General features: G+C 50.2%; 3 protein-coding genes across 3 annotated transcripts; 2 read left to right on the top strand and 1 right to left on the bottom strand.

Annotated features, from left to right (window-relative positions):
- Nucleotides 1-2,546: 2,546 nt before the first annotated feature.
- FSUBG_11432 (cell division control 25 (GDP GTP exchange factor)) lies at nucleotides 2,547-6,381 on the top strand (the record flags this gene model as incomplete). Its single annotated transcript, XM_036676114.1, has 4 exons — nucleotides 2,547-3,368; nucleotides 3,427-5,718; nucleotides 5,777-5,993; nucleotides 6,053-6,381. The coding sequence occupies 4 exons, from the start codon at nucleotides 2,547-2,549 to the stop codon at nucleotides 6,379-6,381; spliced, it is 3,660 nt and encodes a 1,219-aa protein (XP_036533114.1).
- Nucleotides 6,382-7,766: 1,385 nt separating this feature from the next.
- Nucleotides 7,767-8,701, bottom strand: FSUBG_11431 (uncharacterized protein; the record flags this gene model as incomplete). The annotated part of the gene is made up of 3 exons (XM_036676113.1): nucleotides 7,767-7,924; nucleotides 7,976-8,491; nucleotides 8,542-8,701. The coding sequence occupies 3 exons, from the start codon at nucleotides 8,699-8,701 to the stop codon at nucleotides 7,767-7,769; spliced, it is 834 nt and encodes a 277-aa protein (XP_036533113.1).
- Nucleotides 8,702-13,254: 4,553 nt separating this feature from the next.
- FSUBG_11430 (uncharacterized protein) lies at nucleotides 13,255-15,060 on the top strand (the record flags this gene model as incomplete). Its single annotated transcript, XM_036676112.1, has 3 exons — nucleotides 13,255-13,944; nucleotides 14,060-14,200; nucleotides 14,254-15,060. The coding sequence occupies 3 exons, from the start codon at nucleotides 13,255-13,257 to the stop codon at nucleotides 15,058-15,060; spliced, it is 1,638 nt and encodes a 545-aa protein (XP_036533112.1).
- Between the last annotated feature and the right edge of the window lie 618 nt (nucleotides 15,061-15,678).

Genomic DNA, 15,678 nt, shown 5'->3' with positions numbered 1-15,678 from the left:
TGTAGGGAGCCATGAATTTGGTCAGGCTCCACGTGGTGTTAAGGCGACGTATGGTGGAGTGTATTTTTGCTCCTACTTACTTGTAGCTGTTATTGTGTGCCTGCTCAGTTTGTGTGAATTCAACCTTTGTGGTATTTCTCTATTGGTGGCCTACCTCTATGTCCTAACATACATACATACATAGACCCTCCCCTCAAACTCAAAGACCAACGGAATGCAACCCCAATATCACACACAGATAATGCAAAACCAGCCACAGCTGCGCAATAGCTTTGAGGCTGTCGAGAGGATGCACATGGTTTTCCAAGCCAGCACCTCCTTCAGCAGATAGCGTTGCGGTGGGATGGAGGGGAAATGATGGACGTGCACATCGTCGCCGTAGTCATGGGTGACGAGCTTGCATGGGCTAATATTTGAGCCAAACCTGGCCGTGAGAAGGGGACGGGAAATGGCGAGTCAGAGAGGCTGCTAAGTTCGTCTTGAAATATTTCAAACTCGTCTGAATAATTTTGTCACTTGTGAGGATCCAGATCTTATGTTTTCTCAACGCCCCTAGCCGAAGAACAAGACGACGGAAGTAAGATTAGAGGGCAGGGGACCCAACCAGGAAGACTTGTCTTATCTGTCACTTAGCAGAGAGCGCGTTGTGCGATAGTCATAACTCGTTAAGGTCGTGTTAGCACGGAATTGGTGATATTATCCGGGCCTTCATGAACTGATCTGACCTGATCATTGCTGACTCACTTGTGCGCGCGAGTAAAACAAACGGGAGAGCATCGTTTCTTCGCGTCGATCTGCAAGATGTTTGATTTCCGCAGAGCAAACAGAGCCGTCACCTGCAGTCGCTGGCTGGACAATCTCTCTTGTTTGCACACTCATCACTTGCATGCTACATGATATCCGATACTGTCAATTCATTCGTTGGACATTTCAAGTCAAAGGGAACGAGGGACCAGCTTCTCGCAAGCCCCCCCCTCCTGAATCGTGCGTACCCTGTATCAGCTAGTGTCGAGTGCCTAGGTATGAGAGGTCTGTTATTAAGGGCTCTATTATTGTACAAGTCGTGTGTCAAAGAACGACCTGTTACACCTTCCGATCGGAATGACGAAACGTCAAGATGTACGGATACTGAACTGGAGTTCTCGGCGATCTAACACACACAACGGAAAGTCTAAGAGACGAGCCGATAGCAACACATGTGCATTGATTCTCTGGCAAATTGTCCACACAAGGACGAGTCTCAGCTGGGGGTTTGGACACAGTTGATCACCTTGCCTACCACTACCTTCATAAAGGTTTCTCTGATGGTTGCTGTTTGCCAGCACCGTCTCCCCTCACCAACTACTTAGGTCAGTACGTGTTATTGAGGTGAGAAGTACCTACTATAATGGTTCATCTCGGCGACTTCTGGCTGCTGCAACCCAACCGCAACAACAGCCTGAGATGTGGTATGGATGGATGGATGATGTATGCCTATGTGTAGCTAGTAGACCTAGAAGCCGGCTATGTTGTGTCGGCCCCGTTTCTTCTTTTGAAATGTTACTGAATTGGAAACCTACTGAGTTGCCAAAAAGGGCTGAGAGGGAGGGGACCTGAAGGGTTTCATTGAGACGTGGTTTTTCCAGTGGAGAAATTCCATTCATCGGTGGAGGAGGGCATTGAAATTCTCAGGCTGCTCTTGTTACCTTAGTACCTACTCCGTACCTAGGTAGGTGGTGTCCATATTGTAAGTTACGGTACACCACAGCACAGCACAGTAGGTTAGGTAGGTTACTAGTAGATGGGTGCAACTCAACTGCAAGGACGGAGAAATACTGTATACTGTAGGTACTCTCTTCTATCGCTCCCACATCAGCATCTACTCCCATCAATCCCATTCGATCGAGTCGCCTTCAACTCCCAAGCACCCACTCCTTTCTGGTGTACAGGCCTGGCGACCGCGAACTTGTCTATTGCGCCTGTCCGAGAGGTTGTTGACACTGGCCCCCCCTATATCCCGTCCCTTATTCATTGCCAAATCCAATAGCCAGGCCGCCAACTTTGACTGTCACTTTTCTGACCTGACCTGACCTGACCTGACCTGACCACGACCCGACAGTCATTTTTTCTATACCGTCTTTTCACCAACGGAAGCATACAGTATTTTCGACCAGCCTACTTATCCATCCTAGTATCGTTTCAGCCAAATCGCCTGTCGCTGCAGGCTGCCTTCTTCCCTTCTGGGCTTTCTCCTGGTCCTGTCAGCGTCCACTCGCATCCGAGCCTGGTCCCAGCGCGATCACCCCTCTAAGCAGCAACCCCCCCTGGATTCTTGGCCCTCTTCTCCATTCTCTTTGCTTTCTGGAGCAAGCAAGGCCTGCAACCTCCCACGACTCCTACGACTCCTGCGACTCCTGCGACTCCTCGTAATTCTCGTGGCATGCTGCTGTGCGTCGCCTCGTCTGCGTCAGCGCCACGAACCGCAATCCATAGAAACGGCATCCTTTTGATGAGCAATAGGCCTGCCGCTTTCTACCATGCCCTGAGGTGAGCTTTGCAGCCGCAATATGCTCAAGATACAGACCGCCGCCGTGCCGCCAAGTATCCACTCTTCGCGCACTATCCACGACCCCTCCGGCGACTCACCGTCCGCTTCCGTGCGCATCACGTCTGCTGCCTCCGTTCAAGCTTCCGATCAACAATCCTCGACAACTCGGGCTGATCCCGCCTGGGGCCTTATGAACGGCATCGTCGGTACCGCCCCAATGGGGGCCATGTATGTCCGCGCCCTCTACGACTACGAGGCCGACGATCGCACTAGTCTCAGTTTCCACGAAGGAGATGTAATTCAAGTCATCACCCAGCTCGAGAGCGGCTGGTGGGATGGCGTTATAAATGGTGTTCGAGGCTGGTTCCCTAGCAACTACTGCCAGCTTATCACGAGCCCCGACGATATACCTGACAGCGCCCACAATGGAACCTTTGACGTTGTTGAGGATGATGCCGAAGACCCTGAGATGTATGACGACCAATATGACCAAGACGATGACTCCGAACAAGACGGTCCTATCGCGTTGCCCCTCGAGGGGACCGACGGAGGAGATAGTTCGAGGGCCGACTTTTGGATCCCGCAAGCTACTCCCGACGGGCGCTTGTTCTATTACAATATGATGACAGGAGACCGCAGCATGGAGCTGCCTCTGGAGTCTCCCGTATCTTCGAACGAGACTGGTCCGCGAGATCGAATGAATGTCAATATCCCCGACAAGACCAGGCCGCCTCCCGAGATGATGGCCCGTGGCTTGACTCAAGATGAGGACGACGAGTATCTGACATCCGCATCCGAGGCCGAGGGCGACTCATCTAGACTGGCCTCACGTCGTTCCAAGGTATACAGCGAGCTAGTAAATCTGACGTTCTGGGGACCAGGTTGCTAACACTCACCAGCATACCAAGCGGGCCTCTTTCGGTGCCCTATCCCCATCAACGTCTATGGACTCTATCAATGGCGCGTCGCCTGTTGGCCGTCTGCGAAATGGCGCCTCGTCCAATGGCCATCTTACTGCAGGACAGGTCCCTAATATAGCATCCGCGACCTCTTTTACTAGCACTACCTATAACTTACCGACCACAGCTACAGTTCCTCGATCGTTTTTCGACGACGGCTCTACGCCCTCACTTAGCTGGACTCTTCTTGTCTCTAATATGCGACGTGCTATTGATCGGTATCGGGAAGCCATCATGAACAATAACCGCTCAGAATACGTAGCAAAAGCCGAAGACATATCTGACCATCTACGACTGCTTCTTGCCGCTGGGTCAGGGACTACTGATAACCACTCTGGTCAGCCATCTATTATTTCAACGAACAAGGCTCTCTATCCCCACTTCCGAGACATGATGTCCAAATTCTCCAAGCTCGTAATCTCTTCTCATATAGCAGCTGCAGACTGGCCCAATGCCGAATCTATCCAGAAATGCCTTCAGGAAGCTGACGGAGTTCTCATGGGCGTATACAGCTATGTGGAAGTGGCTCGACAACAACGAGGCGAGGAGATTCCTCGACTCTTCCCAGGTTTTGTGATTGGTAGTAACACAGGTGGAAGTTGGCAAAACAACGGCCTGGGCCCTCGAGATGAAATCACGGCCAACTTCCTCGAAGATGAAGAGGGCGTTGTAGAGCCAACTGCAATTCTCGACAACAAGATGCTCGAGCGACTGGACGAACAGAAGCGCATTTTGGTGTCCAGCATCCGAGAGCTCGACAAGAGCTTGGTCGTGCTAGAGAAAATCGTTACCCCCTACAGGCACGAAGTCATCGGAAACAATGTTTGTTTTGCCGGCGGTAGGGTACTCGATACATTCAGACAATGGATTGCCATGATCGAATCGATCGATTTGTCTTCCCTCGGCAACAGCTTCCAGACGCCTCAGTTAGCTGACCTCGGAACTCACAAGCAGAGCCTTTACGACAATATCTCTGATATTGTTCTTGGATGCCAAGCTGTCGCTGGACCCTTGGCTGATGAATGGTCCGAAGTCCGTGGTGAAGCACTGGAAAACCGCCTGGAATATGTCAGACAATGTGCCAGAGCCCTGGAAACCAACTCTTCACATATCGGATTCTCGCTTCAACTATTGTCTGAGCAGGTTCAAATCAACATGCAACAACATCAGGCTGAAGTACGACCTCGGGAGAACTCCTTTGTCCGAAGCACCCTGCAACGAGGCGAGACAATGCCTTATGACCGGCCACACCAGCGAACAGAATCAAGGACTGCTCCTGTACGACCACCACTTATCACATCACAATCTTTCACCGAAGGCGAGCCTGCTCCTGGCAATATGCGACGAGGCGATTATTCCAAGGTCAAGAAGATATTTGGCGAAGATCCTTCGCCTCAAGTTCCGGTGACCGAAGATACTCCAGAATTCTTACTCCTAGATTATGAACATGAAGTCTCCTGGGACAGCAAGACCTCGCCACCCACTGTTAAGGGAGGATCTCTCCTCGCTCTTGTTGAACAGTTAACTCGTCACGACAAGCTCGATTCGAACTTCAACAATACCTTCCTTCTCACTTACCGATCTTTCACAACAGCTCGGGAACTTTTCGAGATGCTTATCAAACGATTTAACATCCAACCGCCAGAAGGTCTATCACAGGCGGACTTCGAGATTTGGAGGGACCGAAAGCAAAAACTTATTCGATTCCGTGTCGTTAACATTCTAAAGAACTGGTTCGATAATTTCTGGATGGAGGATTATAACGACGAGTCAAAACAACTTGTTCGAGATGTCTACAGTTTCGCTAAAGACACGGTCAAATCTACAGAAACTCCTGGCTCAGCACCCTTAATGGCGGTCCTTGATCAGAGGCTCAGTGGAAAGGAGGCTGGCGCTCGCAGGATGATTCAAACAGTGAACCAGAACACGCCAACGCCGATCATGCCCAAGAACATGAAGAAGCTCAAATTCTTGGATATTGATGTCGTTGAGTTTGCCCGCCAGCTCACCATTGTCGAATCCCGCTTGTACGGCAAGGTCAAGGCGACAGAATGTCTGAACAAGACGTGGCAGAAGAAGGTCCCCGAGGGCGAGCCCGATTTGGCCCCAAACGTTAAAGCGCTCATCCTCCACTCTAACCAGATGACGAACTGGGTCGCTGAGATGATCTTGGCGCAAATGGAAGTCAAGAAGCGAGTGGTTGTCATCAAGCATTTCGTTTCTGTTGCTGACGTGAGTAACTCAAGATATGATGTCGGGTCACTGGAACCCCTGCTAACTGGACCGATAGCGTTGCCGCTCCCTGAACAACTTCTCAACATTAACATCGATTATTTCCGCATTGGGCACTGCCCCCATCGCTCGTCTTAAGCGAACATGGGACCAGGTACCCCAACGTACACACGCTACATTAGAATCGATGCGGCGGGTGATGGCAAGCACCAAGAACTTCGGAGAGTACCGAGAGGCTCTCCATGCAGCCAACCCACCTTGTATCCCATTCTTCGGTATGGACTCACTTTCCCGAAAAGCAGGCGACAGATCACATTATTGACAAACAGCAAAGGTGTCTATCTAACTGATCTGACATTCATTGAGGATGGCATTCCGTCCATCATCAAGAAGACTAACCTCATTAACTTTGCCAAACGTGCCAAAACTGCTGAGGTCATTCGCGATATTCAGCAATATCAGAATGTGGGGTACTCTCTGCAACCAGTGCCTGAGCTGCAAGATTACATCTTGAACAACATGCAGGCCGCTGGGGATGTTCACGAGATGTATGACAAGAGTTTGCAAGTTGAGCCTCGTGAGCGAGAGGATGAGAAGATTGTGAGGTATGTTGCATTGCGGAACACGCCCGCATCGTATGGAGCGGTGCCATCTTTCTTCTAAGTTCCCCTGGTTTAGTTTTGCACAATGATGGATGTCACTTCGCATTAGTGGCTTGCCGTCTCCAGTTAAGATGAAGAGACATATGCTTACTTGATGTTTCTTAATTACAGGGTCTTGGCCGAGTCTGGGTTCCTATAAACACCGGACCCTTGCAACTGTTTGAATGATCGATGCAGCCTGCATTTTTCAAGCAACAAGGCATGCACAACAAAATCGAGGAGGGCCAGGAGGGGTAGTACTACGACCCGGCCCACCGATCCTCAGAGCTCACGATAGTCCTAAGTGGCCATTACATGGGACGGATATCACGCAATGAACGCCGCCCACGATTGACAATGGCAGAAAGAGGCACAAAACAGCCAGCACCGCATGGTCGGGAGGCGGCCCGGAAAAGTTGGTGTGGTGGGAAATGGTTGGTGACAGGGGGTTCCAAAGTGCGGAGATGCTCGGCAGGACATTCATAATGCTGGGAGAGGCATTTTGACAAAGGCTTCGAGCAAGGCCGAGAAGCAACCTTTACGTGAAGGAATGGGTCATTTGATGATGAATTTATTCGGCGCACCGACATCCATATGGAGAAAGCCTGTATGAGAGGAATTAGGAAACTTGGTGGACCCTGATGATGGCATTTGCAAGTGTACGCTGGCCGCACGAGGATTGAATATACCTGAAAGACCCCAGAGGTAGGGCGCATGATATGATGAGAAGCATCTAGTGTTTTTTTTTTTTTTTTTTTTTTTTTTAAAACAAACAACATGATTGTGTGTCGGTATAGTTCATAAAAGGGACTGTCACGGCAGTTCGGTTATTCGTATGACGGGCAAGTTGGTAGTGATTCTCGAATCGATGTATAGATCTTTAGTGAGAATCACGTTGATGTATCTGATAATTTCCCCGGAATTTCAGCTCAATCTACCCTTATGCAAGGAGCGCTGATGAGACACAAACGAATATGCAGTATCCGTCGGTATCTCACACCCAGTCTCGTGTAGCTTTACCCCAGCTTGCCCAGCATCCCGCTACTCCGGGCCGCATCCAGACGGTCCACCACCTGACAAGGGGCCTGGTCTGATAATACATACATAACGTGTTGGTGACAGCACTGACACGATGCCTCGCGTAAGATCCATTCATGTATAACGACAACGCGGCACCGAATTCAACCAGAGAGTCCTTGTCTCGGCCGGCATTGAGTAAATGACCATAACACTGGTGCCAAATATTTAGATAGAGTGACTATAAATGCGTAGTATAAGACACGACTAATAAAAATAATTGGGCATAGGTTAACAAATCAAGCGCCGAAACGGCCGTGTGGGATATCATTTTCCATCATTAACTTTGCATATTTCTGCCAAACATCACGACATTTAATTCCCCCTTTATTAGTGCTTGTGGAGCTTGGCCTTGATGCGCTCGCCGATGCTTGGCTTGTCCTTCTTCTCATCAGAACCGTGATGCTTGTCGCTGGAGTGCGATTCCGTCTTGGAGTGATCTGAGCTCCCGTTCTCACCAAGATGAATACCCTTTTGCCCCATCAGGCCTGACAGTCGTTAGTATAACGAAACATTGGGCATTTTGATTGTGGACTTACGGTCAGCTTCACGTCCAGCACCAGGCTTGGAAGCATCAAAGTCACCACCGTCGGCAGCAAAACCGCTAGCAGTGACATACTCGTCCTCCTTGGGGCCATGAGGTTGATTCTCGGACTTGGATGACTCTGTGGCTCCCTCGGAGCCAACCTCAGTAGGCTTGTGAGAAGTTCCCTCAACAGGAGCATTGCCTGCATCGCCTCCATGCTCCTTGGCAAGCTTCTCGATAGGCTGAGGTCCAGAACCCTCTCCGAGCTTGACGTCGGTGCCCTCAGAGGTGTCGTCAACGTCGTGGAGGTCCTTGTTGCCCTTATCCGCCTGTGCCGGGTCACGGGTGTCATTCTGGCCGGCAGAAGTATCCTTTGAGTGAGGGTTGGGTGTGGGAACTGAAGGTGTGGCTGAAGCAGCGTTTGTCGTCTCCGTGGGCTTGGAGACGGGGGCTTCATGCCCAAGGCCTGTTGCGCGCTCCTCACCGTGGCTGCCAAAGTTTTGTGCCACCTTTTCTTGCTGGGGGGTTTCTATACCAAACCATGTCAGTGACATCATTTAAACGTATTTGCTTGTATACCTAGTGCAAGCGTTGAGGTCGTACCCAGGTTGCCGGCATCGTAGGGCTCGCCGTGTTCGGTGTCGCCCTGGACTCCAGAGACGGGCTCCCTGTTGGTAGTTTGATCGTCTCCCCAAACGGCCTTGGAGGCGGCGGCAGTGAGGTTGCTAATGGTCTCCATTGTGATTAAGCTATGGCTGTTGTATAAGTTTGGTATCTTTGGTTGTCGTGCAGTTGAAGCGTGAATGGCTGGGTATCTTGGGAGTGAGATGGAGTATAGTAAAGAACTGGGATGATAAAGAAAGGGTGGGAGCGTCACGGGGAAGTTCAAGTTTAAATAAAAGGCCCTTCAGCTTTAGAAAGGGGAAAATCAAAGAGGGGGAGGTGGTATGGTAGGTAGGTAGGTAGGTCTGACGTCGTTGTTTGTTTAACCCAACCAAGCGAGGGACACAAATAGCACAACACTTCAGCCAGCTAAGGCACCTAGGTCAGTAACTATACATACATCATGACTGCCATGAATAGAAGCCATTTAGAAAGTACCTTAACCCTTGGGAGGATTCACGTTATTTGCCGGGTCCAACCAGTCAAAGCTGTGCAACGTTGTAACTACCTGTTTGCTGTAGAGCATGACCAAAAGTACCCGTCCATCATCCGTATGTGGCGGCTCAAGTTATGACGCCGCGGTCGATCGATGGAGCTGACAGGGCCCTAGGCTACTGCAGCATGCTCTGAGCCGCATCCCCGGCCTCTCGTTTCAGAATCCAGTGTTCCCATAATATTCCAGGCTTGGATAGGTAGGTTGGGTGGATGATGTAAAAGGATGGTCGTTGAAGAGTGTATGACGTTGCGCTGCCCCTCCACAGGCGGGCGGACGTACAAGTGACAAGGGTGAGTGTGGCTAGATTAGATATTGTAGTACCTTAGACAGGAAGAAACCTGCAGCAGACGATGAAAGTAGCTAGGTACATAACCAAAGAACAAACAGAGATTACCTTAGTTACATAATAAGCATCTGTCTGTGGCTTAACTTGTTTTTGGTGTTGTTGGACCGGACAACCTACTATCTGGGGAAGGCCGAGATAGAGTTGGATATGTCGACTACGTCATCCTCAAGTTCCCGTCAGCACCCTGATCTTGTCTTCCCTTCCATGTTGGAGGGGTCATGTAAGTACTAAGGTGGAGGGACAGCTTTGGGAGTTCAAGAAGCTGAAAGACACCAGTAAACCGGATGCGCAGTGTACTACTTACTACCTAAGCCACAACTAAAAAAGCATACCTACCTTACCTTACCTTACCTACTACTAAGGTACCTTGGGTATCTCAACGGTTAAAGAAGAAGCCAATGGCACTTGCTTAGGTTCCGACTTGGCATTCAATGGTCCTGAACAATCTACCGAAGTCGCGGGCAGTCCAGAAAAACAGTGGAGGGCAATAATTCAAAATGCTTGGCCTTTGGTGGTCAACATTGGATCCAATGCTTCTATCTGCAAAGTTAGGTAGGTTGGGTTCTTGGCACGACCTGTAGTCCTGAGTCGGGAAATCGGTCCCGAGTTTGGCTGCGCGCGTCATCGAGTTTAGGTGCTGTAACTAACTACTACAGTAGCCTAATAAAACCGTCCGCTCGGTTGTGTCGTTATTAGGTACCGTAGCTAGCATCCATTGGGATCATTGCGAATCAGGCAGCTCCTTGAGATACGACGGGCGTAAAGGCCAACCAGCCGCCAGCCCGAGACAATCTGCAGCCCTGTAGCATCGGTTCGGCCGAGAGCCGGCTTTTGTCCGGATATTGATGAAGTGTCGAGACGACATGCATGTAAGTCAAGGGACTACCTCCCTATAAAAGCCTATGTTGAGTTTCCCTTGGTTGGTCCTCGCAGGTTTCGAGTTTTCCTGAACACACCGCTCTCCAAGAGCTGAACCCCTATATGCCAAGCCAGAGAGTGCACGTACGACAACGGCCGGCCAAGAGCTAAAGTCAGTTCAAGGTCTGTGTCGATGAGGCCAAACTTTGTCGTCGGTTTTGAAATGATGAATTAATGCGTGTATCGTATTGCACGACTCGTCTCCCTACCTCCGTGACTCCCGTACTGGGATGGCCGGCTGGAAGAGCCACGCGCCAAGTGGCCTTTGCCGTGCCGTGTTTTGATATCGTAAGCAACAGATAACATCTGCCGTTCCATTTTCATCTGGTCTCCTGGTAAGTATCTTGCAGCCTTACCCACTCCCATGGTAACCGCAATATGGACCATTCCGCAACCAACATTCCCCTGCCTCCTTAGTCTCGGCGACTAGAGCTTAAAGGCTTCACCTCCTCTGGCTGGGTCGTGACCATGCTTCCTGTTTCTCATACAGTTCAGCTGGTGCGGGTAAGGTTTTCCATACTGGATGGAACCCCTACCTATCCGTAAACTTATCAGAAACCATCAAAGAAAAACGTCCACCTAAAACTAACGTTAGTTCCAGCTTAACTTACCCCCCCAATGATCTCGTATGGCTGGCTGCCTGTGTTCCCCTTTTATGTGCCGCCTCCACCTTTCTCGTCGCCTTGCAAACCTTCATCCTTTCAAATTTCCCCTCTCGAGTTGTGAGTTGTGATCAATAGCAAGCAAGGTGGTCCCTGTTGGCCCAGACCATCCAAAGTGGCACTTCGCACCACATCACGCAGTCCTGGCAGTCCACTTTGAGCGATGGCCTAGAGGCCCCCATTCCCTCATCGAGACCTCCAAGGACCTTCCCAGTATCCAGGATGTCGGTATCATCCTGGGCTAGGACTTGGGATTTTGTCATGACCTCGGGTAGAAGCTGAGCTCCTGATCTCCGTGCGAATTTCGGTCAGCTACGTTGCCATCGAACCCAATGGGTTGAAATTGAACAATGCTGGCTGACGATCGCCGAGATGAGGTATGATCGATGGGTAATTCCCTCGATACAACCGTCAGAGGTAGCATTGATTCGGGTCCACACGTTAATTAAAATGCTGACAGATTGAAATCTCAATAACATTCGCCGTAGATTGTGCGATACGATACCGCGAGTGCCCGCGCCCGGCTTTAGGTCGGTTCGGCAAGCATTCCATTGGCACTGTCGCCGTACCTACCTAAGTACTAAGCTGTAGATTAGGTACCTTAGCTGTAGTTACCCGAGTTCTTATAGGTACTAAGGCAATCTAATTAGGACAGCCGGGTCCACTACTTGGGCTGTCCCGTCTGAGCACCTACCTCCCATCATCCATGGATGGCTTCCCTTTCCGTCCTCTACTTTACCATACTTAGACTCTCATCCTTGCTTGATCTTTTATCTTTCAACGACTTTTTTCTTTTGACAGTATTTCCCATAAAGTCCGACGGGACAGACTATTAGGCTGTTCTCTATATGGACGTCATGTCTGTTTCGTCTTAGATCACTCCAATCCTCAACCTATACCAACCATATCATACCATAACATATACCGTACACAGTCTGCCAACCCTTTCTCCGCACTACCTACCAACCCTTACTCGAAAATATCCAAGCCAGGACAAGACAGGTCAGTTCAGCACAACACCAGCCTCTTGGCCCTGGTCCTGGCCTTGACTCGGTCTCGTCACAATCAATCAATCACGGGAGAGGACTGGCTGAACTCACTCACATGTGCCGACAAAAGTAAACGTCTATTTTCTACCTTGGCCATGAGTTAATACCCCGCCAATTTCACGTCGACATATTCTCCTCTCCTTCCTTTTCCTCTCGTCCCGATTCCAGTTCCAGCTCCCTGGGCTGCGGGACACCCCAACATATCGGAAACACAACGGACTTGTCTGACATCTGTCTAACCGCCATTACGACCGTTGTGATCCAGCACCAGCACCAGCACCAGCACAGGCTGGTTCTCTACTGGATTTGGATACTGGCCAATCCGACAGCGCTCCTTGTTATATTCTACTCTAGGTCTCTTCGCCACGGGCGGCTGCGATAGCGTCAGAATTGCGAGTGAGCAAGTTGTGCTTTGGGCCTCTGGGCTGGATGAGTGGCTGAGACACAGCGCAAGCAGTACAAGGTCAATCAATCTGCACGCGATTCGTCGCGTTACCTGAGTTACTCGGGATGGGACTTATTTCTTGAGGCAGTTATTCGACCTTATTAAACATCCTATCACTTTTCCGCTGCATTTCTGCCTTTCTGCAATTTGGCGATGCTTATTTACCTGGCCTTGTCTTCCAATCGACCACCCCTATTGTTTCAACCTCTGATGCGACACACGACTGTCAGGGTTTCAATCAACAAACTGACCCGAGTTTCCCATAGCCGTTCGCCACTTGTTTTATAGCCTGTGGCTTTGGGCGAGCGTAACTGCTATCTCCATCACTACTTATATATTGGAATCAGGGTATATCCGGTACCCACTCGCCTCCACGAACTCCGTCACCGTGCTCCCGATCTCACTGCCCCGGACCTACCGATTATCGACGGTGTCCAGCTCTCGGCAAGACACCGTGGTGATTCAAAAACTTCCAGCGACCATGGTCTACTGTGGGAAAGCCTCCCAGGGCTGCCAGAATTGTCGCGTGCGGCGTATCAAGGTGAGTTAATCCTCTTGTGTCTTCCACGACCTACCATCTCTATACATACAGTAATTCACGGGCTTTGACTAATTGCAATTCTACTGAACAGTGTGACAAAATCAAACCGGAATGTTCACAATGTATTCGGGTTGGGAAAAAGTGCCCTGGTTATCGTGACCAGCTCTCCCTCATGTTTCGAGACGAGAGCAGCAAGGTGATACAAAAAGCACATGCGCAATGGGGGGTTGGCGAATCCTCTGAGGGCCTGTCAACACAAACATCCTCCAGCTCTCTGGCTTCTTCTTACTCGTCCAACAGCTCTACACAAGCCTCTTCCGTTTCTGCTTCTTCCTCTATAACATCTCTACACAGCTATCCTGGGCCTGCAGCGATAGCATCCTCCTATAAATCATTCAAAGATGGTTGGCCAACATCTCCTGATTCAACTGCGAGCCAGCAAACAGCATCGCCAACTCCTCAATCTCCCGCTTCGTCTTTATATCATACAACCTCAAATGCTTCAACGGCACAGCGTATCGTCATACGGCCACCAAGGCTTTCGCCACCAATCGATCCAAGTCTCGAGGAGCAGGGCGTTCAGTTCTATGTCAACCGTTACCTGATAGGCCATCCAGATGAGCCCAGGTCCCCCGGCGATTTGTCGCACACGGAATGGCTATGGGACCCTGCTGTTCAGGACGTAATGGCCGCGGTTGGCCTCGCTAGCCTTTCCAACCTCAAAGACGATCCCAGCATGATGACGATAGCCCGTCAACGATATGGGTTGGCTTTGCGCCAGACTGGTCGCCTCGTACAGACCTCGAGCATGCCGGATTTTGAGGTCACGATGCGCTCCGTCGTCATGCTTGCCATGTTCGAGGTTTGTGCCCCGACCCCCAATGTTAGCCAACACACCCGCATGGTCAGCCCCATCTCCCCGATCTACCATTCCCCTGTCCAATCTTGGCTTTTGATTTGCTAATACCCGTCTCCAGCTTGTCAAAGGAGCCTATCAAGGACTAGGACACGTTCATGCGCACGTTATGGGTGGGCTTGCTCTGTTGCGACGATGGCTACCTATGCCAGCGGCCGCTTTCCTCGGTGTTCGTGCAATGGTACAGATGTCTTATTCTCTTGTATGTCATGGTTTCTAAGCACATCGTCCCAATTTACTCACATAATTACACAGTTTATACCTGCTCACATGTCCGCAACACCTCTGCCGGACCCCCTATTCGAATGGATTTCGTTTGCAAGAACCCTCCTCGACCCAGCCGATCATCCTGCTACCGATCTCGGCCCATTGATTGGGCGATTCATTCAAGCCTCAACATACATAAAGACTCATGCTCTGGTCGACGGTCGTTCTATCACAGTGTCCACCTTGAAGCAATTATTAGATATCGACGAGTCATTCCTTAGTTGGGAACGAAACCTTGGGCCTACTTGGCGGTTTCGCGAAGAGAAAGCGGAACACCTACCGCCAGCTGCGGTATTCGATGGCGCGTGTCATGTCTATTTCGATATGTTTGTTGCACGGATGTATGGACACTACCGATGGGCGCGGACTCTCTTGAACCAGACAATTATCGTATTCATCAAAGCGTACCCCAAATCTAGCGCGCCCTTGATCTCGTTGGCCGAGTACGGACATCGATACGAGGTCGTTAGAAAACTCGCCCGCGACACTCTCGTGAGCACCCCAACACATTGGCGACATCCTCTTCTCACCGAAAAGGCTGCCGTACCAGTCGAGAGACCAGGAGGGGCGGGCTCTGGCTCCGCTGGGCTTCCCGTTGTTCTGTTTCACCTTCAGGTCGCTGCATGTGCTCCTGGTGTCCCAGAAGCATACTGGGACTGGGTTGTGGCAGTGATGGAGTGTATATGGAGCGATATGGGTATTCTTCATGCCAAGTGCATGATGGATACCATGAAGGCCTATCGTGACTCGATGAAGATAAAGAAGGAAGTGGTCGAAAGCAGTGTACGGTTATGATAGCTCGCCTAGGCATCGGCATGGTTATGAACAAAATCATGGAATGTCTAGGACAGTATGAATGCATCTTGTTCGGTGTTTAATGACTTTGTGGGCTGCATTGGCATCGAGTTTCTTCTTTTGGGTACCTGGGGGTAGAAAAGCTGACATTGTGTCGTTCTTCACCCGGAGTTGGCTGGTTTGGGTATTGCATCTGGACTTTTAGGTTCACGGAAGATTATGGTTAACGAATATTGGGTGCATGGCATGGCCACTTATGCTTGTGGTAGACATGATCGCTTCTCTGCCTAGTGTTGCTACTCGCACCTGAGGCCTTTATATTACACAACTCGTGTTGATAACTTCTTTCTTTTTTTATAGTATTATCAGAGCTCAACAGGAATGGCCATGGCTCAGATACTGCTCAAAATCATGAGCACACTCACTGGCCCATTGCTTGGATGGTTTCGGGACCAGATGCCCCAAGTCTTTGTTGAAGCATCATATTAGCGTTAATAGCCAATTCAGGACTGTTGTACAGTCCTTTGACCTTGTCAGCAGTCTCTAAAAGTAATGGATTAAAAATCCTGGTTATCATTGGTGGTTCAGGTACATATCTGGTTCCATTCACCGGAGCCT

Source organism: Fusarium subglutinans, assembly GCF_013396075.1.
Source record: "Fusarium subglutinans strain NRRL 66333 chromosome Unknown NRRL66333_c0000216, whole genome shotgun sequence".
NCBI lineage: Eukaryota > Fungi > Ascomycota > Sordariomycetes > Hypocreales > Nectriaceae > Fusarium > Fusarium subglutinans.
This window is presented reverse-complemented; position numbering and strand designations above follow the sequence as displayed.